The sequence below is a fragment of the Leuciscus leuciscus genome (assembly GCF_965113295.1).
Source record: "Leuciscus leuciscus genome assembly, chromosome: 14".
Classification (NCBI taxonomy): Eukaryota; Metazoa; Chordata; class Actinopteri; order Cypriniformes; family Leuciscidae; genus Leuciscus; species Leuciscus leuciscus.
The window spans coordinates 28,102,607-28,129,910 of record NC_138738.1 but is presented as its reverse complement, the minus strand read 5'-3'; the positions used below and the strand labels follow the sequence as shown (position 1 = coordinate 28,129,910).

The 27,304-nt window shown below is 36.4% G+C and overlaps 2 protein-coding genes across 2 annotated transcripts in view; one reads left to right on the top strand and one right to left on the bottom strand.

Annotated features, from left to right (window-relative positions):
• Nucleotides 1-4,943: 4,943 nt before the first annotated feature.
• igfbp5a (insulin-like growth factor binding protein 5a) lies at nucleotides 4,944-13,169 on the top strand. The gene is made up of 4 exons (XM_082137009.1): nucleotides 4,944-5,674; nucleotides 10,488-10,690; nucleotides 10,837-10,956; nucleotides 11,106-13,169. The coding sequence occupies exons 1-4, from the start codon at nucleotides 5,335-5,337 to the stop codon at nucleotides 11,241-11,243; spliced, it is 801 nt and encodes a 266-aa protein (XP_081993135.1). The 5' UTR covers nucleotides 4,944-5,334; the 3' UTR covers nucleotides 11,244-13,169.
• A 926-nt stretch (nucleotides 13,170-14,095) lies between these two features.
• The window catches only part of igfbp2a (insulin-like growth factor binding protein 2a), a 28,357-nt gene continuing 15,148 nt past the window's right edge, over nucleotides 14,096-27,304 (bottom strand). The window contains exons 2-4 of the mRNA XM_082137003.1: nucleotides 18,989-19,158; nucleotides 17,172-17,312; nucleotides 14,096-16,463 (exon numbers count right to left, since the gene is read on the bottom strand). Coding sequence (XP_081993129.1) covers nucleotides 16,305-16,463; nucleotides 17,172-17,312; nucleotides 18,989-19,158 — 470 coding nt within the window. The 3' untranslated portion in view covers nucleotides 14,096-16,304. The remainder of the gene's footprint in view (nucleotides 16,464-17,171; nucleotides 17,313-18,988; nucleotides 19,159-27,304) is intronic.

The following is a 27,304-nucleotide window of genomic DNA, read 5'->3' as shown; positions in this document are numbered from 1 at the left end:
TGAAGTTTCTGAGTTAATCACTACCTATTCGTAGTCATTCATGCATTTTAACAGATCAGATATCTGTTTTGTAACCATTCCATTTACATTTGGGAACATAAATGTGTCAGCAAAACATAAATCTATTCTTCAATTCACTGTGCTACAGTTCATGTCAAAGAAAGCAAGATATGAGCTTCATTTTATTTATCATCAGCCAATTTCAAGATCAAAGACCACAATTAAAGAAAGCGGCATCAGCACTGGTAAGAATTTAGTGTCACTATTTTTAATGAAAACAACTGTGTTGAGCTTCAGGATGTGACACTGAACTTTCAGTTTACACATCAGTGTAACTGAGTCCACTGGAGGCAAGTTGCAGATAACCCAAGTGCAGTTTATTTAGAAAAACGTGAATAAACACAAAATAAAAGCATGGCGTGAACTCAAAACATGAACAAAAAGCTTACCAAACAGTGGTTACACAAACAATACTTAAAGACACATGGCAAACATGAGGGCTTAAATACACAAGACTAATGACTAGACAAGGGACACCTGTGAACAATGACACAATGAACCAATGACAACACAGAACACATGGCAGGATCAGATGACTAGAACAGGTATCACATGACCGACATGAAACAAGAACATGAAACAAAACCAAAACGTGACATATCCCCCCTCTAAGGGCGGCTCCCGACACCAAACTAAACCAAGACAAAAAAAGTTCAGGAGGGTGGAGCAGAGGCGGTCTTGGGGGAGGGATGGAGGGCCATGCCCGTACAAGGGTACGAGACCAGGACATGGCGGGCCTGGGCCATGGAGTGTGGGCAGACCTGGGCCATAGAGCGTGGCGTGGCATGAACTCAAAACAAGAACAGAAATCTTACCAAACAGTGGTTACACAAGCAGTACTTAAAGACACATCTTCTATTTTTAAATGGCAGTTGACAACTATTTGTTGCATTACCACCACCGCTGGACTGGAGTGTAGAACAGGAGTTACATTTTCTCTATAAAATTAAATTCTTTAAAAGCCCTGTATTATTTAAAAAAGAAAACAAAATGAAAAATCTTCCCAGCACTTCTTTGTAAAATATTTATATATATTCAAAGATAATTTCATTGGCCCCTACTTCAGCAATAAGCCTCTGCCTATCTTGATGACATTTCTGACAATGAATCAATACATGCTCTACGGTTTCTGGGCTACGCCTGAGACAATGCTCACAGTTACCATCAACATGCTTTTTCATTAGAAATAAGGTACTATTAAGTCTGGTGTGCCCAATCCTCAGCCTGGACAACACCACTTCCTTATGTCTAGCACTGACTGAATCTGCAATCTTATTTACTTTAGACTGTATACTAAAAAGATGTCTCCCAAAGGATTCATTATTCCAACAGCTCTGACATTTTTCATAAGTTCTTGTTTTAATAATGCTCTTAACTTCTGTTTTGCTGTATTTTATGTCAACACCAAAGTTGTCTTTACCTGCTGCTTTCTTGGCATATATATCAGCCAGCTCATTCCCCTCCACCCCTATGTGGGCTGGAACCCATAAGAAGGAAAATTTTAATCCCGCCTTTTGCAATCCACTCGCTAACTGTAAAACATCAAGAAGAATGTCTTTTCTGGACCCTGAGTGGGAACAAAAACACATGGTAAACATGAGGGCTTAAATACACAAGACTAATGACTAGACAAGGGACACCTGTGAACAATGAAACAATGAACCAATGACAACACAGAACACATGGCAGGATCACATGACTAGAACAGGGATCCCATGAAAGACATGAAACAAGAACATGAAACAAAACCAAAACCAAAACGTACCACAGTCGGCTTGCTGAAGAGAGGCCCCAGCTACTCCTCTGCGGCGATGCTTTATTAGTGCTGTCATATTTGGGTATCTATCACATGTTTAATTTTTACCATTCTAGGAGGAGTAAAATTTATATATGTGGCTTCAACAACCAGATACATTTTGTCCAATTTTATCTGGAATACGAAAAAATGCCCTCTCTTTTAGTCTTTTCACGATTGGATAGTTATCCGATCAGAGAAAACACATGAAGTGACCAGGTACGAACGGAGGTTCCACATGCATCACAGTAATTTCGATGTGTGTGGAATGTTAACTCTTTCCCTACCAGCGTTTTTGAAAAAAGTTGCCAGCCAGCGCAAGCATTTTTTATCATTTTCACAAAAGTTTCATGGCCCACAGGATACTTTGTTGTATGAATATCTGAACACGCATTTTAAACAAAAAAAACCTGTTTTATTCTAGCCTCATGCATTATTATTTTTTTTATCAACTCTTGAATGTGGATAAGTTTAATAAAAACAGCAATATTTTGAGCAAAAGGCTGAGAAAATCAAGTGATGGTAGTGGTCACGCCAATGGTTTGTGAGAGCTGCGCACTTTCATTTATTTGTGCAGTTTAATTCTCACACTTTAATAGTATGTATAACTCCTAACTTAATAAAACAAGCTGTGATACTATGAGGAATGATTACCTCAAAATGTAGATCTGTATGCAGGTACGTGGTACTTTATCTGAATGAATATCATATATCATTTATTCATATATGGCATGTGAGCTCACTTTTGCTCACATGCCAGCGATTACTCATGGCGTGTGCCATAGGTTGCTGACCCCTGCTCTAGAGAGAGCCCTTTACCTTGGCAGGGTATGAGCTTGGGAATAAGGGGAATGGGTGGAATGCAATGAGTCCCATTCTCCTATTTGCCATGCACTCTCCCCAAATAGATTTTGGGATTTTAAGTAGGGCTTAAGCTCCCCTGCAATTCCCTTGGGGTATAGTCTGGTTTATGAGAATCTCTTTGGTTACCACAGTGTGTCCCATGGTCTCGTTACTTCCCTCCCTTATGATTTGTTGTAGTCAGGATATATGCTCGCTCTTGGATGGTGACAGTACCAAGGTTGTAGTAAAGGCAGAGTAGAGTTGGACTCCACTCTTTGCCTGTCGCATTTCTCAGTAACCTGAGTTTGGAGGTACTGACTGCTAACATGCTCCCTTTGGTAGACTGCTCCCTATGAGCCTCTCAGGCTTAGCATAACATGCATTTCCCTTATTGCCTTGTTTCTGAGGTTTCAGGCTAAGACCTGTCTGGTGCCAGGATGGATCTGTCAAAACTTGGACATCCTCATCTAAAGTCGGAAACACTTAAGGCATTCCCCATAGTATCAACACCAAGATACATCGTCTCGTCGCCCTTCTCAGGGAACTGGGTTGCATTCACAACCTGAGATGTTTCCTTAGCTGCTGATTATGTTCACCTGTGTCTAGATTAGTTAATCATATTCCTTCATTTGTATTGCCCTCTGTTTCATTTTATCATTGTTGGTTTTAATTTTAATACAGTCTGTTTCTTTAGTATGTTAAGCTGATAGAGAAAGAACAGAGACGACATTTAGAAGGAAAGGGCATCAACCTAATCAAACATTCATACAGTAGCCTACAATTACTTTTTGTGAACATAAAACGATTTGTAGTACATTTTTCAAATTCAAATATAACTCCTTTGTTTCTCATTAATTCTTTTTACATTGAAAAACAAAACTTCAAAACGTACACAGACCTGAAAATGTCAGATTCGTGAGCGACATCAAGACCTTAAAATCTATATGAAATGGAAGTTGCAGTAGTCTTGTGAAATGTGAAGTAAATCCAAATGAAATGGTTTCGCGAATAAGAAAAAATGTAGGGCGGGAGTTGAATTTGTCCATCAGGATTTGATTGGATTTTCGGATTATCGTAATTTGCTATTGCTGTGATCTCCTGTGAGTGACAGGTTGTCAAGCCCTTGTGATGAGAAACATCATCAGAGAAAAGACATGTTGCTGAAATTGGGAGATGAAGTTATAGAGTGCTGTTTTTTAGACTTATTTTTTGTAGGCCAATCCAGAAGTTAGCATCACCCTGGTTCCCTAGAAAAAAGAAAAAAAAAGAAGAAAAAAAAACTTTTCCATTGGATTTTGGGATTATTGTAGAAAATAAAGTCTGTGACTTACAAAAGCTTATGATTCTTACTTTTTTTTTTTTTTTATGATATTCACAAGTGAACACAAACTTTTATGAATATTGAAGCGTAAATTCAATCGCGAAGTCAAAAGCTAAACGTAGGCTATAAACGAACTACACTCATGTCATAGGCTACTCTCATGACTTCATTGTCACCATCTCTAAACTTCCGCCAAATCATTCAATCTTTTTAAAAACATTTTCCCTTAAAGTTTGAGTTATATTAGTTTGCAAGAGGACGATTATAAACACAACGAGGCTGTGAAAGCAGACTAGTGAGGAGATGAGTTTACCCATCGGCTAAGAATGGTTTTGTCATCGACAACCTCTTTTTAGAAACCATTTTTTACAAGACAAGTATAAGCTTTAAATAAATCACAATATTAGTATATTACTGGTGTATTTTATGTCGTAGAATAAAACGTGAAAATATCTTAAGCTTGTGTTCACCAGGCCTTATTTCAAGCAAAAACCCATTCAAAAAAAACAAAAACACTGACTTAAGGAGGATGGAACTGGAAGTGGTAAAAAGCGTTATCCCTGCACCACTCTACTTTGATTAAAGATTACAAGGGTACATGATAAAAAAAATAAAAAAAATAAAGATCTGCATACATAAATCAATTATTAAAAAAAGAATGGTCCATTTGGATTTCATGGTAACTTTAAATTATTTGAAATACATAATAATTAAATTTAGAGCAATTCCTAATTTTACGTCCTACTTTTGTCATCTTTTATGTCATCTTTACTGGTGTGTAGTCTTCAATTTTCTCTTGTTGCTTTTTAGTTTTGTTGCTACCATGTTTCGCTTAATCTGAACCTGCGCTAAATAGCACAGCATCACTCTGGGATCCGCCCAAGAAGCACCAGTACCTTTAAATGAAGTGCAGTGCGCCTCCCTCCACCACGGTTAACGTGAGCAGAGCTTCATACTGACAGCAGCTCTCCAGGGTGATCACTGTTCGCTTGATTAAGCTGCAGGACTTCTAATAGAACCGGGACATATTGATTTCGTTTTTTAAAAAAAGGGTGAATTTGTTGATTACACGTATTTTTTAGGTTTATCTTCCCCCGAAATCCATTCCATTTCATCTCAGGACTTTGCCTTTTAATTAAATCTCATGTCTTATAGCTTATGAACCATTGGATTCTTCTATCAAGAGGTGAGAGGATTGATAATTGCTATTTTTAAAACACACTTCCCTTTAACCGGACGCTACTTTCGTTCTCGGATACCTCAAAATATTTCGACTAATTCAAGGTTACTGGAATAGGATCTCTACAGTAGAACCATGCAGCTAAGTTTGTATACTCTGATTACATTTGTATGGTGTCTACCCGGCTTTTCTGCCTCGTACGTGCCCTGTGAGCCGTGCGATCAGAAGGCGCTGTCCATGTGTCCACCGGTGCGGATGGGGTGTCAGGTGGTGAAGGAGCCCGGCTGCGGATGCTGCTTGACCTGCGCACTGACCGAGGGGCAGGCGTGTGGAGTCTACACGGGGACATGTGGACAGGGACTGCGCTGCCTGCCTCGGGGCGGAGAGGAAAAGCCGTTACACGCTCTGCTTTACGGCAAAGGAGTTTGCATGAACGAGAAACTAGGTCTACACAAACCACTTCATATGCCGAAGGGTAAGTTTTATTGACATACAAAAGATCTGTTTTATATGCAATAAACGAACGGATACAAAATAAAGTAGTATCTATCTATCTATCTATCTATCTATCTATCTATCTATCTATCTATCTATCTATCTATCTATCTATCTATCTATCTATGCTGAATTATCTAGGTCAGGACTTCTAGGCTAGTAGACAATCTTGTAGGATTTATTATATCTTGATGGGTTTTTTGCATTTATTGAATACAGAATTAGTATTCAAATCAAATTCTTTCCTAGCAACCCCCACCCACACACCCGCAGATCTATCTCTGTCATCCTCTTTATCTCACTGCCTTTCACAAGCTTTAGCCTCCCCTGCCTTTCTTTGCAAAAATCTGCGATTAAGTCAGCTGCAGCACCCTTAAAACTGTGATTATGCGATCTCATCACATTTACTGAAAACAGCTGCTGCAGCTATTTCATTCTGAATCATCATCAAGTCGTAAAACTTTAGCCTGGAATGGGAGGCTTGAGTTCTGACAGAGAACGACTTGGAAGGATTAGGCAGCATTCCGAATAAATAATAATAAAAAATTAAAATTAAAATAAAAAAAAGTTTACTCAGCTGACTTAAGTCTGTTCTAAGGAGGCTCTGCACCTCCAAATTCTGTGTAAAGGTGCAATGGTGCAAAACGGTATAAGGCTAAGCTCTGACCCACCTAGTATCAAAAGTAATAATGATACTAATAATTTCATATTTTTATTCATTTAATTATTTGTATTCAGAAATGATATTGTGTCAGGCATTAAAAAAGAGATATTGTTTAAACAAATTAAGAATTTATTTAATATGTGTCAGAAGACGCATCTATGGCCACTGTTATATTGGCAGAGACAATTTGTATTTTACATTGTGAAAACTCAAACCATGCATGGAATTGTTTCCCAATTCTAAATAAAACTCATTATCTTGCAAATTGTCTCTGCCCACAAAAGCACTCTCATCAGACACAGTAAAGGACAATGCAAGTTTTAAGGGCAAAAAAACCAACAACATGGCCACACTTTGCTAAAACTTAAAAATGAACGAGATGTTGTCACAGTGTGAGGTAAAATGAGATAACAATTAACAAAACATGCTCACATATTATTAAAATGCGGATTTGATTCCTTAATTTGTGGCCACAATAACTTTTGGCTCTTTATATTAAACAGTTTATGTAAATGTGTAAATGCACTCATTTGTTGCAACCCCTTGTACTGTACAAATTAGATTTTAGTAATAAAAGGCATGGCAACATGTAACAGAAGAAACTTAGAAGAAAAAGCAGAGAGAAAAAATTAGCACAAATTCTCTCTCAGGGCTGCACAGATCTCAGATTAGCATGCATTCCCAGAACAATAACCCCAGATTATGAGACATGGAAGTGCACTCGTAACATCACTAAAATAAAACATAATATCCCTCAAATAAGACATCCGGTTTACTAATGCTTGGCAGATGATGAAACAACAGATTAAGAAAGCTGAAGCACCATATTGATTTATTCAATGATTTCAAAGCTTTGCTGAGGCTTTTTTCTCTGATTTGTCAGTGATGTCGTCACAAATGGCTTGGGAGATTTGCTCATCTGTTTTGACCCTGGCTGCTTAGCTTCTCTACAGAAGACGCAGAGGGGCGAGGAAGGGGTCAAGCCCTTGAATCTGATTACTCACTGCAGCTGGGCAATACAGTGACGTGTAAGGGAGAGGAAGAGGGTCTAGAATGGGCAAATTGAAGTTGGCATCTGGCATCTATGCTTTCAATTAAAAGAAAGAGCTGGTGGTTGAGTTCAAACTGTTGAGGACTTTATTGTCATGCTTGATTTGTAACTTCTAAAATAGTCATGATAGGTTTTCACAGACTGTGTATTCAGAAATACCTGGCTTTCACTTTTCGGAATTTGAATAACTTTTTGAGGGTACATTATGTTTATGGTTGTATTGTTTGGAAGGCATGGCCAGTGAAATATGCATGACAGCAATTTTTTTTTCTTTTCTTTTTTTTTTTTTTCTGGCAGACTTGAGTGATTTCCGCTAAAAAGTTTAACAATGAGCTACTGTTATGAGACACCTGTAGAAAGCCAACAGCTAAAAAATATCTGCTGATCTGTTGTCTCCTCTGAAGAGTTCTGGCTTGCTTTCAGATGCTAAATATTAGTCTTGCTAAGCCTCTGTTAAAATCAATGGACCAATTGCACAAATAAACTAAGCCACAACATTCTCAATTTAGATAACTCGTACAACAAATGAGTATACTTCAAGTATACTTAAAGGTATAGCGTAGGATTTTCTTTTTCCGGGTGGGTAGCGTCCCTAGGTAGTTTTCGCTTTCTGCGCATGCGCACTTTCAGGTGTATTATGTGTGATGAGTTACGGTCTCAGCCATTCCTTTGAAAATGGCTGAGGGTCGAAAGATAAAAAATGTATACGAAGTGTATGATAAGAAGAGAAAGGCCGCAGAATATAGAAACAAGACCAGAGTGATTTTGGGTGAATATTTCACACGCTGGCGTGCGCTAAAAGCACAGGTTGGGCTTCCCACTGATGCCGCAGTCGCGAAGATTCTACTAGACAGGTAAAGTTTGGCATGCTATTTGGAGAAATCCATTTAAAATCACTGCTAGTAAAAGTTAATGTAGGCTATGATTAGCGATGCTAGCCCTGGCACAAGTCATGCACCGAGTAGACACGGTAAACATCTCAATTTGTCTAAAGTAGCCTTATGATCAAATGGTAAATGGTATCACGCTGAAATGTTAGAAATGTTCTAAATCCTTGTGTGTTCATTTTTGATAATTCCAATGTTTTCACCATAGTATTTATTACACAAATGCAACAAGCTACTTCTCCATTGCATATCATGTCTTGAGTCCTCGGTCACTCAATTGCGCATGTGCATTTTTTTTTAAAAATTGGAGAGGGCGGGTCTTTTCTAAAATTCGGAAAGATCCTCCGCTATACCTTTAAGTAAAGTGCAAGTATATGTTAAGTATACTTTATGTAAGTATACAAATATCAATGGACTAGAAGTGTACTGTTTCAATACTACTAAATAGCCCTACTTTTAGTGTATAAAAGTAGGCCTATACTTTTAAGTATACCAGTGTAACAACCAAGTGAAAGAGTAGTAAACTTTGAGTACACAACTAGTTTATTACTAAGTTTTTTGTTTGTACTGCGACTATACAAGTGAACTTATAGATATACTGATAGTATTTCTAGGTAAATACCTGTAGCACATTTTTTTTAATGAATTTTTTACACTTTGAAGTATACTCTCAGTAAACTACTAGTTCTATATTGCAAGTATACTTTTAAGTTTTCTTTAAGTGAACATAGCATAATGCTTATAGACAGTTTACTATTTATATATTTGTAACATAGTTAGATGTTATGGGAAGAAGGAGGCGGGAACTGGCGAACATTCAACAAACTTTAATAATAGCCTAATAATAAAAAATAAAATAAAAAAATAAAAAATTAAAGTAAAGACAGCAGCCCCTGCTGTCACATAGGCTATAACAAAACAACCATCAAATAAAATAGTCCAAGGCTGGCTTCTCTCGATCTCCACTGTCGTCGCTCCTCCTTTTATGCTTCCGCTCCTCCGTAAGAGATACGAGACCGGTGCGTCGCGCAGGTGTCCCTCATCATTAATCACGCCACCGTCCTGCTCACCACAATATTATTTTAGCACTTTAAGTATATATATTTATACTTTAGATTTTATACTTTGAAATATAGGCCTATCTTTAACTGTACTTTTTTACTGGTACCCTTTTAAAAAAATGGCTAGCATCATGCATCCTGTTTTATCAACACTTGAGTGTGGGTAAGTTTAATAGAAAATCACATTTTTGCCAAAGACGATGATGATGATCAAAACACAGATGGAGCAGATCAAGTCCATCAACAAAAAGCTTCACAGTTTTTAACCCTTCCTGGGTCGAAATTTCATTCTGTAACTTTAGGCAGTTTTGACTTATATGCTGTTTAATGTTTGATGATCGTAAGCAATCTTCTATCACTTTTCCACCTTTGTTTTGGAATCCGGAGATTCTGTAGCCTACTATTTCGGAAAATGTGTAGGCTATAGTGTAACAGTGAAAACATGGATAGCCGGAAAATTCAGTCAATGGCGGGAAAGGGTAAAGTAAATTTCTATGTACACTACCAGTGGAATAGCCTACATAATAATTCAGATACTCTGAATTAGGAACATATCTGTTTTCTTTATAAATCAATATTCTCAAACAATGTAAGTTTATTAGTATGTAAAGCAATGTGAAAAAAGTATTTAATAGGCTACTCAATTAAAAGATTAAACACAAGTACAAGCCAAGAATATTTAATTATGATTTTAATTATATCTCAATCAAAAGACTGAGTACAAGTAGGCCAAATATACTTCGACTTTTCTGTCAGTATAAGTCAAGTATACTTAAGTGCAATTTTAAGAAGCGCATAATGTATATTTCTGAGAAGTACATAAAAAATAGACTGAAAGTATACTTTCTTATTTTTAATTTAAAAGAGGTATTCTAATAGCACACTTGAATTAACTTCTTTTTAGTAAGGGAAGACCAGTGCAGGAAGTCTTTGTTTTAGATAGATAATGAGAAAAGTGACTGTAATCCACACTAAGCACACCAATCCAATTTGGCCTTAGATTGATGGTCTTTATGGTTTTGTGACTGACATACAGGCGTATTGACAGTGCGAGCAACCCTTGTGTATTTGTTATGTAAACAATGCCCATCTCAGTATGCCACTGCATTTGACTATTGTCCTCTTCCTAGATCAAGAGTCACATGAAGAAGCCCTGGTTATAGAGGTAACGGAGGATCTGCTTCCCCAGGCTAAGGTTCCATTATTCCAACGAGACCACATTAACAGCAAGAAGGCTCAGGCCATGCGAAAGGATCGGAAGAGACAGCAGGCTAAACTCAGGACAAATATGGACTACCCGCTCTTGGGAAGTGACAAACATCAGTCTGACATTGTAATTTTTTTTTTTAAATCAACTTTCATCTGATGTCAGTGAAAAAAAAAATGTTTTCATGGTGTTTTGTGTTATTTTACAGCTTTCTATAAATGCCTGACACCTTTTCCAGACTGTTCTGTTAATGATGTGTGTGTTAACTGCAGGGTCCATGCCGAAGAAAGCTGGATGGAATTATCCAGAGGATGAAGGACAGCCCCAGAGTCATGGCTCTTTCACTGTACCTACCCAACTGTGATAAGAAAGGTTTCTTCAAGCGCAAACAGGTTAGTTTTGCACTTCAGCATGTTTATAGATGTCAACTACTGGCAAGCTTAGTTGTCGGAAAGTTTTCTTTCCTATAAACACTTGGCTCTTGGCTGAGGGCATGGTCAAATTACTATGCTTACTTTGCTATGTTCATTTTCGGTTACAGTGTAAACCCTCCAGGGGGCGCAAGCGAGGCATCTGCTGGTGCGTAGACAAGCATGGAGTTCAAATGCCGGGCACTGATTTTAATGGAGGCAACATCCAGTGTAAAGATCTTGAAAGCAACGGCAGCAACAATGAATGAGACAACTTAAATTCGGTCACGTAACAACAACGTCACTCACTCACTCACTCACTCACTCTCATCTACCATATTATGTGATTTGTCAATCATTTCTAATCTTAATCTTAAAGAGTCTGACCTTTATTTGTGGAAAATCCATATAAGCCTATATAAAAACAGTCTATTTTAAAGCACAATACAAGCATCAGTTATTGAATCCTGAAATTGTCCTCTTTGATCTTCATTGGTTGGTGGGATCTATCAAGTATCATTTGGGAGTCATGGACTAGTTTCCACTGTATCTTATGTCATAGACACCGTAGAAAGTCTCATGAGCTTAAAGAGCTTTAAGGGATAGTTCACATAAAAATTGTATTTCTGTCATCATTTTTTCACCCTCGTTTCATTCAAACCTATATGACATACTTCTGTGGAACACAAAATAAAATATGTTGAAAAATGTTCAAACAGTTTTTGACATCACAATGAAAGTCAGTGGGGTCAAAAACAACACTGGACCCATTTTTCTTTCATTGTACTGTATGGACAAAAAACATTTTATTGTTTTGTGTTCCACAGAAGAAAGAAATGCATACAAGTTTGAAATGACAAGGTGAGTGAATGATGAAAGAATTTAAATATGTGGGTGAACTATTCCTTTAATATTACCATTTCATATGACTCTGCTTTTGTCCGTGGCACAGCACTTACTCACTGAAGAGTACTTGTATAGTCTTCACAGACTCTTTTTTTGTTGTTGTTTTGTTGACCCCTTTCCAAAGATTTCAGAAAATTACTTTATTAGTCTTGCCACATTGTTTTGCCAACCTGAACCACATAGGAAAATTCATATTCGAATAACCACTGTTTTAGTGAACTGTAAAAAAGCAAAAAAAATAAAGAAAGCTAAGCACAACTTCTTAATAATCTTAGACACATGTACAAAACATGTAGTTTATATGAATCACCATAGAATAAGAGAGACTCACCATTTGAATGCACAATGGTGACAAACCAACCAGCCATTTTTCTAGTTTTTCAAACTTTAACAGATCAGGGTCCTTGGGTTCTTATGGAAATATCAGTGCCTTTTTTCTACTCAAATATTTGAATACTGATTTACATCAAAGGCATCAAAGGGGCCACAAAGGCAAAACACAAACACTCAAAATGCTGACCTTTAGTTTGCAGGAGTGTAGATTCAAAAAAGCAAATTCAATGTTCTTAAAAAGCAGGCAAATTGAGATTATTTGCATTATGAAAATGCCATAGTAGTACAATACCAAAGGTACTATTAGGTTTTGGCCCACAGAATTGAATTTGGTGCAACCAGTTTTCCTCCTAATAGTATAAATATGTTCTTGGTGCTTATGAGATTATTTGCATGGTGTGACTTAGTGTCAGATCAGAGGCTGACAGCAGTTTAGAATTGTTCCCTGATTGTAGAATTTTAGAAAGTCCTCTGTCATCAACATCACTCAACATTCACTCACTCAAATACTCACTCACTCAGTGAGTGCATTTTTAAAGGACAATATCCCTCTTTTTACAATTGAATAACATGGAAATAATTCTGAACGATACCACTCCATGTGGGGAAATTAGGCTCACTAGTTTGAGACAAAAATAAAAATCAGACCAGTGTGACAAGTTTTGTAAGGTGCCTATCTAATAATGGAGTGAATTTTGATGGGTGTAAAAAATAAAAACTGGTAATTTTTTCCATAACCTTTTCAGTTAAGGTTTCTAATAATTGAATACATTTTAATAGTTTAAGTTAAGCCCAAATCAAGTGATATGGGTGGTTGAATTTGTATGACATCTAAATATCTGTGTGCAATATTTATTCATGTAATTTATGTACTCTTAATTTTGTCTACTTTGTAAAGACAATACATTTATGTAATAAATATATACATATAAAGATATTCAGATATAATAATAGAATCTCTGTTTTTATTTTGTTTGTGTACTCTTCTTATCAATTATAGTTTGAGATGAGCACACCGCGGGAAGTAATTTCAAATATTTAATTGGTGCATCACTAATTCATTTTTCCTTTTATAAAAATGTGCAGCATGTTTTCATATTTTAATAGATTTTATAACTTTGGTCACTTAAAAAAAAAAAAAAAATCACTGGAGAGATGATTATTCATTCAGTTTCTAACTACAAATAATACCTTGAAATATTCTTTATTTGTGTACATGTAAAACATAGGGCCCAAAACAGCAATAACACCTAACAGAAAAGTTGAATTATGAATAAAATTTGCACAAATAAACCATAATGTTAAGTTAAATTTTAGTGAACATCTCTGTATTAAATCTATTTAACACATCTTCAATGAGTTTTTATGCAGTTATAATTATGTTTTCTCTTCCTTAGTGTGACCACCAGATGTCAGTAGTTACATGCAATTGTAATAGAACATCAACTGCATTAGTATAAACTGCGTAGTCTTGGACTGCATCTGAAATCGGATATTTCTCTTCTATATAGTAGCCGAATTCCCAGTACTCATAGAATTGTAGGCAAAAAGTTCCCAGATGACCTACTATTTCCAGCGAGATTCTGAAGTGTGCAAATGATTGACACTTTACTATATCATGAGGCCTCAGGAGAGGATTTGTAAATGACAATGAAGTGACACAACTGATGCTGGTATAGGTCACATGATAATGGCAACATGGTGAATGTTGTACGTCCAGATTATATTCATACTACACACACTCATACTATACAGAACATAGTTTTTTAGCAGTTGAGAAGTAATTACTTATTCAAAATAAGTACCTACTCGAGAGTATGCGATTTCGGACGCAGCCCTAGTACTAAATGGCTTGAACATTCCAGATGCATTCACAAAAAAATTCAACTGACAACTTTTATTAGCATACATCAGGTTTTTTTAAGCCAAAAGTTCAAGACTTCATAAGCAGCCCCATATATTTTGTTTCTGTAAATCATTTAAGGTAAGGAACTAGCTCTTTTTAACTTTATAACATAGTGTTTCAGTTTGTTTGATAAGATGAACACTGTCCTATCCAGTAAAAAACCCTTACCTTTTTCGTTATATGAGAGGGGGGGCAACCTATTAAAGAAATGCATTGAAACGAATAGCACCAGCAACATAATGAGAGAACTACAACCGTACACGTTATGATTAGCACAAGATACTTACTAAGTATGTAAAAGTGCTTAAGGTAAGTTAAACACTAAAAAGGTATGTTTACAATTCTAGTTAATTTCCTACAGAAAAGTAGTATTATCAGCCTGCTAACATCAGTCCTCTGTTCATACAGTTGTGGTCAGAATTATTGGAACCCCGTGGTAAATATGAACAAAGAAGCCGGTAAAAATATAAATGCATTGTTAATCCTTCACACAAAAAAACCCCCCAAACAAATCACAAAAATGTAACCTTTCATTGAAGTAAAATAATTGAAAATGTGGGGAAAATCTCAATGAAATAAATGTTTTTCTCCAAAACACATAGGCCACAATTATTGGAACCCTTTTATTCAATTTTTTTTTTCAACCTTTCGCCAAGATAACAGCTCTGAGTCTTCTATAATGCCTGATGAGTTTGGAGAACACCTGACAAGAGATCAGAGACCATTCCTCCATACAGAATCTCTCCAGGTCCTTCAGATTCCCAGATCCAGGTTGGTGCTTCTTCTCTTCAGTTCACCTCACTCATTTTTTTATAGTGTTCAGGTCAGGGAACTGGGACGGCCATGGCAGAAGCTTCAATGTGTGCTCAGTGACACAATTTTGTGTTGATTCCAAGCAAAGGCAGTCAGGTTTTGATTTTTTTTTAATCTGTTGGTATTTGATAGCATCCATGATACCATGTGCTTGAACAAGATGTCCAGGACCTCCAGCAAAAAAAAAAAAAAAAAAAAAACTGCGGGATATTTAACCATGGGCATGGGGGTATACTTTTTATCCATGTTTGCACCAAACCCATCTGGTGGGTTTGCAGCCAAAAAAATATTTTTTGGGGGTTTTATTTCATCTGACCATAGCACCAGGTGCCATTTGAAGTTCCAGTCGTGTCTGACAAATGAATATGCTGGAGATTGTTTTGGGATGAGTGAGGAGGATTTTTCTTGAAACCATCCCAAACAACTTGTGGTGATGTAGGTGCTGTTTGATACATAGTTTTTAGACTTTCTGAATCCAAGACTCAACGAATCTCTGCAATTCTCCATCTGTGATCCTTGGAGAGTCTTTGGCCACTCAAACTATCATCCTCACTGTGAATTAGGATGATATAGACACACTTCCTCTTCCAGGCAGATTTGTAACCTCTTTAGTTGATTGGAACTTCTTAATTATTGCCCTGATGGTGGAAATGGGAATTTTCAATGCTTTAGCCATTTTCTTATAGCCTCTTTCTATTTTGTGAAGCTCAACAATCTTTTGCTGCACATCAGAACTGTATTCTTTGGTTTTACCTGTTGTGATGGATGATTAAGGGAATTTGGCCTTTGTGTTTCCTCATATTTATTCTCGTGTGGAACAAGAAGTCATGGCTGGACAATTTCTTGTTTTTAGTCACCCTGGTGTGCTAAATGTAAAAATGAATGGGAATATACTTAAGAGATATTTTACTCATACAACATTCTGTGGGTGCCAATAATTGTGGCCAACTTGTTTTGGAGAAAAACATTTATTTCATAACGTGAAAGTTTTGGAGAAAATTATTTTACTTAAATGAAAGGTTAGTTTTATGAATAGAACAAATGGATAACCAATGCAGATTTATTTTTACAGCCATCTTTGATCATATTTACCAAGGGTGCCAATAATTCTGACCACAACTGTATGTCATAACTTGGATTTAATTTAAGTACTATCAGTTCAGTTATATCAGTACTTCAACTGTAACAATGTGTTTAACTGTAACATGTTTCAAACCATCTCAAATCTACAAGCGCAAAAATGCATAAACACACAAGGTATATTTGTAGCTTGTTAAGAGAGTGTGAAACACTAACTCTTTTGGGGTCATGGTTGTGGGTTTGTAGGCTTAAAGGTCAAGATGGGAAGGGATGGGAAGGTTCAGGATATTTTTTAGTTTTGAGGGTCCACAGAGGGATCCATCTCTAGGCCATCAAGGTACTGGCTGCAGTTTGGATCACCCCTTATCAGTGGAGAGGTGGGAATGGGTCTTCCTGTGTGTGGATTCACACACCAGCACTCACCACGATGCCCATTCACTGACATCTTACACTGAAACACATGAAAGAGTCATAATAAATATAGTCCAAAAATTAACCAGAGACTTTAAGCTTAATTGACAGCATTTGTGGCAAAATGTTGATTAAAAAAAAACATTTTAATGTGTTTCTTTTAATAAGCATTTATAATGGAAGTGAATGAGGACAGCTAATTAACTTCAACAATCATATAATTTTAGAGCTTGATAAAAAAAGAAAAAAAAGAAAATGGCACTGAAAAAAATTAAGGTGGGGCTGAATGAAGCCTGAAGATTATGAACATAAAAGTGGAGATGGGGAGGAGGAGGGATGCCAGATGAACTGTCAGTGGAGTGAGGTAAGCTGTGCTTGGTTGACAAGATTAGATAAACAAGCTCCTCCCAAATTTATATGAATATAAAGTAACATTTCTTTAAATTTATCTTCTTTTTTTATTTATTTTTTTTTATTTCTGGCTTCACAAGGTTATGGCAAATGCAAATCCTGCCATGTGAAATAAATGTTAAAATAAATATTTCAAATATTCCATGTAATCACTCAATTAACACCGGGCTTTAAAAGCTGCCTGCATGCACAATAATTATCAAAGAATTACCACAATGCTTATTAAAATAGGTTCAGGTGGATTACAGCAAGTCACATTTATTTCATATCAAATACCCAGATCTACAAAAATGTGGTTTGCTTTGAACTTGATGGTGCTGGAAAGGGAATTAAATACCTGTTTCAGGTTGTACTGCCCCCTTTTGTCACAGTTGGGTATGTGCAGGGAATATAGGTCCTCCAGGGGACCCCTGTTATCTCTGAAGGGTATTTTTGAGATTCTTTCCAGCACCTGGTCCAGCTCCTGCTGACACTGGCTCTAAAATATGTAAATAAATGTTTTTTACATTTTTGTCTAAATATGAAGTACAATAACAGCATTGTGTCTTGAATTTTTTTTTTTATATTTAGAAGATATGTTTGAATGATACCAGTAGTCATAAAGTGTGATTTACAACACTTGTTATCAAAGACTATAAATTATGTATTAGGTCAAGATAATGCACACTAAATCATCACAGCTGAGGTGGAAAATATCTCAGAGAAAATTCAAATTCAAATTCAAATAGAACATTAGTAGTCAGGTTGCTATGTTTCTACGGTCATATTTAAAGCTGCAGTCCGCAGTTTTTCCTCTTTTCAAACTCTGTTTGAAATCTCCAATTGCAGTTATTCGCGGAATTATCAACTTTATGTGCGTTGTGTCTCGGCATGGCACAACGCGGATGAATCCAATGTTTTGAGGAGAATGTGTGGCTGTCAGTCACCGCGCCGGTGTGGATACTGGCATTCGGAATCACAGATTCTACTTTTTGGAAGTATGACCAACATAAGAATTTTCACCGGAAAATGTCGTCTGAACAAGTAAGTAACATCCACTTTTGTTATGACCAACTAAGGGGAAAAAAGCATTGCAGTAAATCGCAACGATTTAATCTAACGATTGCTTATCATATCACGTCACCATGCAAATTATACTTTGTTCTCAAATTGTTAATGATAACAATATCAGCATTGATTGACTACATTTAATGCCCTTCCGATATTATCCTTATTTTCGCATGGGCCGGTTGCAGTCTCTTTTTTTTCTCTGAAGTCTTTTGCGTTTTACAACAGGTGAATCTCCAGTTGTCACTGGTGATTGTCGTTTGAACCTTTCTGGATCCACCATCAAATTGATCAGTTTATTTATATCAAGTGCTGCGAGAAAAGGCTATAAATCTCCACCTCCAACATCCTCACACGCAATATACCCTACTTGCCGAGACACCTTCTTTATGTGTACAGATGTGACGTAATGACAACTAAAAAAATGCAAGCAGAGAGTTTTGAACACTGGCTGGTTATGTACTTGCTCAAAAAAATTTTACCCAAAAAATCTACGGACTGCAGCTTTAACATTAATATAAAATTGACCCCAGAACTACTTTTTCCAGCCAATGATTTAATGACGTGGAAGTAAGTAAATTTGAGCTATTCTCTAAATAAAATCTGTAATGCATACAGTACATAGCATTAAAATCACTTCAACCTACTAATGTTTTTGTGTCATTTGTGGATGTTTTAAGTTTATTCAAGGTAACAAGACCTGAAAATACAACCTGCAAAGCATCTGTGTGTGTGTACTGAACCTGAAAATAGTTCTTTGCACATGTAACTGTGCATTTGAAGTCAGCAGATTGCTCAGATTCAGTCACTGTATTGTGGTCAAGGCCATCAGCCAAGATAAATAAGCTCCAGAGACAATTATTAAGCATAAGTCAATTGGAACAACGTGTTTTGTCCTGGTTTGGAACAGCTATGGCAGATTTAAACTTTACCTACAGCTCACAGCATTAGAATGCATAAATTAGTATCCCACTCTGAGAAATATACTTTAGGCAAATATAAACTTCTCTCTGCAATTCCACAAGATCTAAGATACATTGAGACAACCTCTAGGAGAAGATAAAACATTTTTTATTGGTTTTGTTGTATTTGTTTTTTATCCTCTACCTGTTTGGCATGCGGCGCTTTAGGGTCCTCTACTTTGTGGTACTTCATCTTGGTCTTCAGCTGCTGGCGGTGTTGAAGGACAGCACTCTCCTTCCATGGACTGTCTTTGGTGGGCTTCCTTATGGGAGGAACCTCAGTCAGACCAATGTCCAAAGACTCCTGTACCTCACCTGATGATAGGACACAAAAATGTTGAGAGTTCAAATTTGTCAAAAAAATTGTCTTTTAAAATCGATTAATATCCATATTGGTCTACAAAAAAATATGTCGGCAGCTATGCATCTAGTATTCATAGATTTCACATGATGTAACGAGTATGTTTGGCTTTGATTTAATTTTCATTGTGTTCAGTTTCTGTTTTCCTGTGTGTCTCATTGATTGATCCTGTTCATCTGTTGTCCTGTTAATTACTCATTAGCCCTTTTGTTTGCTCTGTGTATTTAAGCCCTCAGTTTTAGTTAGTTCCTTGTCCTGTATCGTCGATGTGGTTGTGTTTCTCTGTGTTATTCTCCTGTTTATTGAGTTTGAAGATATAATTAAAGACTATTCTTTGCGCGCTTCACTACAGCCATCATTCTGTGTACTAATGTACTAAGACAGTGATATTACAACACCAAATTCAATATACACCTTATTAACAAAAACATACTATGCACAGGCAAGCAGACAAACCCATTATATGAACACAACATGCAAAAAAGTAAAGAATTTAGCATGTTTCCTTCATATTATGGGCTATTATGGGCCTCATTTGCTTGCCTGTAAATTGTATGGATCATCAATAAGGTGTACAGTATATTGAATTTGCTCTTTTAATATAACTGTTTTAGTAGGCCAATCAGGGCATGTTAAGTATTTTCCATGTTCAGCATTATATAATGTTGATTGAAATACAGCGGCAGGTGCTTTATGTGGATTGCAAATGCTTAAAACGTGCAGTTTGTATCTTTTTTTCTTCTTTTGAGAGGTGTTCTAAATATTTGTGGCTTAAAACAGATGGGAAATTGACAGGCCTTTGCTGCAGCTGTATGGATGATTTTGCCCTCCAGGTCTCTGTGCAAGTAACCATTTTTTCCCCTCCTAACAATCAGTGATTCCTTGGAGGTTTGCCATTTTGAATGATCCAGGGTCAAATTTTCTTGTTCATTGTGACAACAAACTTTTAGCTTCACGTTACCCATAGCTTGAGCAACTTTAATGACACGCACAGACGAATAACGTTTGTGCATGGAATTGTATGCAATGGCTTATGCAACTTACCACAAAATCTGTCCCGACAACTTTAAAATATAAATCAGTATTATATGTTTTTTTAAAGTGCATTTGGGTAAAATAAAGATATGGTTTGGAAAATGGATAAAAAAAATAACTCCATCTAATTTCTCCATCTAATAACTTCATAGAAATGGCCCTGTGTGACTCTTTTAAACTAGTAGTGGGTTAGTAATCAAAATGCGTAAAATAAGAAATCGTCCCCTTGGGAATTATAAGGGTCTATCTGACATTTTTGTCAATTTAGTTATTCACATATTCTTATTCTGTGACCACTTCTTTACATTATGTGATGTTGTTTTTTAAGTTGTGTACATTTTGGAACTTTTTATTTAGAAAATAAAAAGGTTATTTCTACACAGTCGAATGGAATGCAAAAACTTTAAAGCTCAATATCTCAAAACTGCTCAGAACGCAGATAGAACCTTATAATTCCAAGGGGATGAAATAGGGGTGGTCGACATGATTAACCAGTAGAAATGTCAACCAGTAGAGATTTTGGACTATCGTCTCTATTGCGGTTAGCTCATGTGACGTTGCTGTGCTGCGCGGTCACGAAAGCTTATCGTTTGCTCGTTTGCAAAAAACCTGGTGATTTTAAAGCGTTGAAACACAAATAGCAGCGAAAGAGAATTCATTTCAGCATATGCGCGCATGAGATTTGTAGAACCATGTATTCGCAAGTAAACATTCATTTATGTCTTAAGTGAACATTAACGAGTTCACTTAATGCATGAGTAGATTGAATCTGTGCAGTCTTAAAGTGACATCATCTAAATTTACCTGCTGTCGTTATTAATGTTAATCAAACAACAAGCAACTCTCACTGCTGACTGAATCACTTTTGTAACTTTAATAATTATAAAAGTAGATTTAATTTTTACAGCATTATTTTTTTATATATTTGATTACTTTATGCATTTAATTTGTGTGTTTGTTTGTTTTCTTTGCTCTCTTTGCAGTTTACTTGTCTTCAGTAAGCTTGAGAGTTTTTTTAGGCTGGATTAGTATTTTTTTTTAAAATTATTATATTGAAAATGGTGATAAGAATTATAATATATATATAATATATATGGTATACTAGGTGTAATACACATATTACACCTATGTGTAATATTTAATGTCAACCAGTTGTAGGCATGTTTTTCTTTTCTTTCTTATACAGTATATAAGCTTCAAGGACAAAAGAGTGTGACCACTGTTTTAGATCATCCGTTTCTGTGAAGGATCCAGAAGAAGACATGCACAGTTCATCAATCTTTCCACGCAGACACTCTGAAACACCACTGCATGTTTCATTCATTTTTGGTTAAACTAATCCTTTAATTTTTTTTTTTTTAAAGTTTCATTTTAATTTGAGTTCAAATGAATAAAAATAAGATTCAAAGTTTAGAATCAAATCTATGCATATTTTGAATTGAAATTTTATTCAGAATTGAGAACCCAAGAATCACGAATCAATATGAATCGAATCGTGAGACTCCAAAAGATTCCCACCCCTACACAATAACTTACTAAAAATAACCAATTCCTATAGAGTTTTAAGAGTCAGAGTTTTGAAGCTTCTTAGACATCCAGGGGTGATTTAAAATTCTTACCAAGGCACAAAATGCACGGGTAAAAAATGTAGCACACCACTGCAATAAATAGCAAGACTGAACAGCAGGTAAAAACAAAAACACTCTTAATTTTCCACTCGTTAACACTTCTTAAAACCTTGCTGCTTAACCTCAGAGGTGATCTCTTTGAAGCTAGTATCCCAGCAGGTTCTACAGAAGTGGAATGAAACTAGGGGTACAGTATGCAAGAGTACCACACCAAAAGGTAAAGCATTTCTGCCTTTCCTGAGAAACGTCTATTTTGGAATAAAGGGGGAAAACCTCACCAAGCAAAAGGCCACTAAAGTCCTGCACAGTGCACACAGTGTCCCTTCTTATCTAAGCACAGAAGATTAGTGCACTCTCCCCTCCTCTCGCAGAGGCTGCGCATTTGAATGACTTAGCAAAATTGTCTACAAAGAATTGAACAAAACAGGGAGTATACACAGGAGCAAACAAGGGAACTAGACAAGACATGGGTGAAACTAATCAGTAACCAAGGAAACTAACAAGGCAATAATCAAGACTAAACTGAGGGCCTGTTTACACGACAAAGATGGACTAAAAATGGAAAAGTTTTTCCTTTGCATTTTCCGCGTGTAGATGACACCATTTTCCAAACTGTTCACACAGATCCGCGAAAACAACTAAAAATGTTGTATTTTGCAAGCCAGGCCAGTAGTTGGTGAAGTCAACTTGTAAAGAAAAACGATGCGCTTATAGACTGGACAAGTAATATGCATGCATATTTGTTTTCACAAATTCACATTTTTGGAATTTACACAGAGACGATAACGGTATCATTTTCAAAAACGTACACTTTAAAACCCGTTTTCAAAAGTTTGCATTTCCAGGCCCCCAAAACGCTGTTTTATATTTTTAGTTGAAAACGGTGTCGTGTATGAAAATGGCCCTTGAAAGAAAACTCAAGAAACATGATACATGAACAAAAAGACAATTAAACTCAACATAACCCGGACAAAAGTAACATGAACAAACAATTATATTTGCATTAACTAACATAAATAAAAATGAATAAAGACTGTAAAATATATTGTTAATTCAGCTAATTCACTAACAAATTAGACATAATTGTAAAGTGTTACCCTATATACTGTATTTTCTATATAGATTTGCATACCAGCTGTATCCTAATATTTTTTTTAAATGCTGATTTTACCATACATAGAAACCATGAACCATTTTTGTATAAAACTGAGTAAATGTTTGAATCTTACTTTGGTTGGTCATACCAAGAACAGCTTTATGTTCCAAGTCTTATCTTCATGTTTTCCATGTATTTGTGTTCACAAACCACCATAAGCTGCACTGGACTTTTTGGATGTCTTCACAAGTTCCCCAAGTACAAGCATTCAGTGGAAAGTGGAAGGAACTTTTTTTTAATCGGCAGATGTTTTCCAAGTCCTTCAGGAAATAAATAGGGGGAGGGACGCATACACAAAGGATGGCAATTCTTAAAATAATCCACATGGCGGGCCAATCATCACTGTCAAGCAGGAAACAAATGAATGCAAAATGAATGTGATTCATTTTTTACAAGCAGGGGGCAGAGTGTTTTTATTAAGTTGTTTCCATTACCTTTACATCTACCATGAGGATATAACTGCATGGATGCTCAAAATGCATGCTGGTTTGAATGGGTAAAGAACTTACAGTGCTGGAAGGGATGCCAATTTGTTGGCATAGGGTCATGCCAACAAGCCTAATCACAACCATCTTTTCTGGCATCATCCAGTGCAAACTCTACACTGGAACTCTGGCATGGTAGTCAGCACTGATGGTCCATGGGAACTACACGCTCCTCGCCTTAATAAAAAATTCTCCTCTACATCTGTTTGGGATCAAAAATTTCTGTTTTAGTATCCACTGAAAGGATGGCAGTGAAAACCATAAGATAGAGATCTGCACCACTACTTCAACCCTAATTCAATGTCCTATGTGTTTTACAAGGCTATTTTATATTTTATTTTCCCAGCAGAAGAAAAGTATATATTTTGATTGTTTCTAGGTCCTCATCAGTAAGCAGATTGGGCAGGTTTATACATAAGGGTTATAGCACAAAAGTGTCCAGCCAATTTAATTCTTCATTAGGATTGGATAAAGGGGGGATACAAAGTTGATTTGCTTTAGGAAAGGTCGGACATTTATAATGATATATAATAATGGATCTGATAATATAATGGATATGATCCTGTGTTAACCCAGGCTAGTTTTGCATTTTCAAAGTAGTTTTCCTTTATTTATATTGTATTTATTAGTTTTATTTTTCAGGTAACTTTGATTTTAAAAAAATTGTTTTGTGGATACTGATCTATTTCATTTTTATATATTTTAGTTTTAATAATACAGTTTAGAAATGAACAGAACACATCCCAAACAGCTCAAAATAAGGAAAAACAATTCTATTTAAGCACTCTTTTATTGTAAGCAAGTGTAAACAACTGAATATTTGCATAGTTTACTTAGATTCAGCATATTTGTGCATTATAACAATAGTTGCCATGATGAAGTTGAAATGAGTTGCCATTTTCCCTTTTTAGCACAATCATTGAATTATTTGGTGCAGCACTTGGAGTGATGAACTTGGGGTCAAGAGCAGCATTAAAAGGTTTAAATGTTGTTGAATATCAAAGTTAAGTTTCTTATATTGATTATATGTTTGTCATCCAAACCTCAAATCTTTGGAAACACAGGGTTAAAGTCAGCTACTTCTAGCACGGGCTTCATTATAGATGGTACTCTTCTTTTCCAAACCTTGGGTCATAAATAATTTTGTACTCCTTGCTGTGCTCTAAAGTCACTTTCCTCTATTAGGTTTGTGGGATTTTATCCCTTTAATTTTAACACCACAAATCATATAATTGGCTGTGATAATGCCTTTGCTTTTTCCATTTTCATAATTAAACTCAAAATAGTCCCACACAGGGCTGTGCTGTTTCCAACCAGCCATCATTTCCCTGTATTCATTATCAGTATCCAAGTAACCTCACTTGCATCACACGCCACATCACCATCTGAAGTTCTTCACCTACAGCCACACAGGTCAGATTATTCCACTATGATGAGTAAGAGCTTAATGATTGCAAAAACTGTATAAATATGAATAATTTATGAAAAAAAACTGCAAAACTTGAATATTTTTTCTTTAATTTCATTTAGTGTTTTAACAACTGTTGTTGTCATTTGTATGTACTGTCAAACTGTATGTTTCATTGACTTTGCTTAAGAACATGCAAGTAAACACACTCATTGACACAGCTAGATTTTTGCCCCTTACCCCGATTTTGCTCAGCATGTAAATACATTAATCTGTGTGTTCTGTTGGCTTATTGAGGTGTGCATGTTAAATGTAACAGGAAAGCATCTTTACTGCAGATCTAAGCACATCCAGACAGAGCGAACATTTTGCAAAACTCTGAGTCTTTCTTGACCCAAGAAATTATAAAAATGTGTTCTCATCTTGTGCAGTCAAAGTAGAAGTATTTACTGCTTATTTATTTAACATCACATCTGTAACATTAAATATACAAATAATTATGTTTTGACGTTACTTGGTAAACATGGTTTACCTGCGTTACCAGGTTATTGGTTTGCATGTAAACCGGAACAACAGTTTAATTTAATTAGCTGATTTTTGGGACTTATCAGCGTATTTGTGTCTATATAAACATGATTAGAGACAAAGAGGTTTGCTTTACAGCATGCAGGCAAGACAGTACAAGCTTGACTAAAAGGTGTTAAGTGACTAACAAAGTTCAATGAGTAACCATAATATGGGCCTTGGCCCTTGGGGTAACAATGTTGCCCTACATCCTCACCCCAGTCCAACATGTATGAACTATAACTATACAATGAAAAATCCTGACAAAAAAAAAAAAAAACACCACCTCCACAAATTCCAAAGAGGTCCTTAAACCATTGCTTGCTCCCACCCCAAGTGCACTCGCCTCAACATTTCTCACATTGTTGGTGTTATCTCCAAGCTGCTGCGGGGAGCTAGAGAGTTTATTCTGGACATAGACACAGTAAGATTCTTGGCATTTGAGTTGCTGAGTAGCCCTGGGGGGGTGGCAGCCATACCCGCTCTTGCATAAAACTGGGGGATTAGTTTGCTCTATTTTAGTCCAACGGGTACCGCTTTTCCACAGCACTGTAGGAACAGCTCATAAGCAGTCCGTTTATTTTTGAGTCCCTCTGCCAGGTGCTGAGGGCTTTGTGAGGCCTATTTTTTCGGGTCATTGCAAATGGGAAGAGGGTCACCAGCCATTTCCCTCTTGATGAAGATGAGACCAATATATGAGGACCTTGCACTTTTCTGTCAGCACTCTCAGTGCTTTCCATTGTGGCCAAAACTCTACAATGGGGGTTTTCCATGACCCATTTTTAACTTTAAAAATTCTCACAACCCCACCACTTAACTCTCATCCATGTCATATAATTAAGCTATACACTTTAAGATCTTACAGGCAAATTTTTTTTTTTATAATTCTTAAGAATAACAAACAATTTCCATATTTACTATTTGTTTTTAAGCATGCTGTGCAATGAGTGCAACATTTTAAAGTTCACAGTATCAACTAATGCAAACAAGTGAACCAGAGTGTTAGCGAAAGCTGGATCATTACGCTGGCTGCGTCCGAAAGCTGAAAAATATTTCCTCCGCAGACAGCATTCGGAGGTAGGAAGGCATTAAGCCACGTCTGAATCTAATGATCGTGTTACAGCCTGTCTACTGATATACTATTAATTTTTGAAGGCAGCATAGATGTATCCTTCGCTGTCTATCATATCCCATTATCCTGTGCATTTGAGTCTTTAACAGTTGAGAAAGTAGTAAAAAAAAGTCGTCTGAAAGTTGCTTTTGGTGGCCAGTTTATACAATATACGTTTTGACCAATGCTTTGAATTTTTTATGTCATTTCTTGCAAGAAAATAGCACTGCAGTAATTTAATATTCGCTTAGTTATCACCAGAGCTCTCTGTATTTTGTTAGATCATTAAACCTTTATGATCAGAAACCTGTTTGAATTCAGTTTTGCCAGGGCCAGTTGTGTTTTCACTTTCACTTCTGGGGCTTGATGGGGCCTCCTTGGGGCCAATGGCCTGGGGTTTTTGGCCCGCCAAAATACCTTGGTCCAAAGTGAGCCAACAGGGGCTTGGACAAGAGGTCATGAACAAAAACTGAGTTTACCTGAGTCAGGAGAGGGTCAACACCACTGCTCATGTCCCATGTTTTCATATCAGGCTATCAGCTAACCTCAAGATTTAAGACATTTAAAAAAAAAATCAGTGTCTGAAATAACTTCTGATTGCAAGCGTTGCTAAATGCTATTTAGTATGCTTGCTAACAATTGCCATAATAAATCCATATATGCTTATGGAAAATACCAGAGACTGATTGAAGAACTTGAAGAAGACAAACCAT

Coding starts and splice junctions, on each gene's coding strand:
- igfbp5a (XM_082137009.1), top strand. CDS start 5,335: ATGCAGCTAAGTTTGTATACTCTGATTACATTTGTATGGTGTCTACCC. Junction 5,675..10,487: donor ACCACTTCATATGCCGAAGG/GTAAGTTTTATT, acceptor TCCTCTTCCTAG/ATCAAGAGTCACATGAAGAA. Junction 10,957..11,105: donor GTTTCTTCAAGCGCAAACAG/GTTAGTTTTGCA, acceptor TTTCGGTTACAG/TGTAAACCCTCCAGGGGGCG.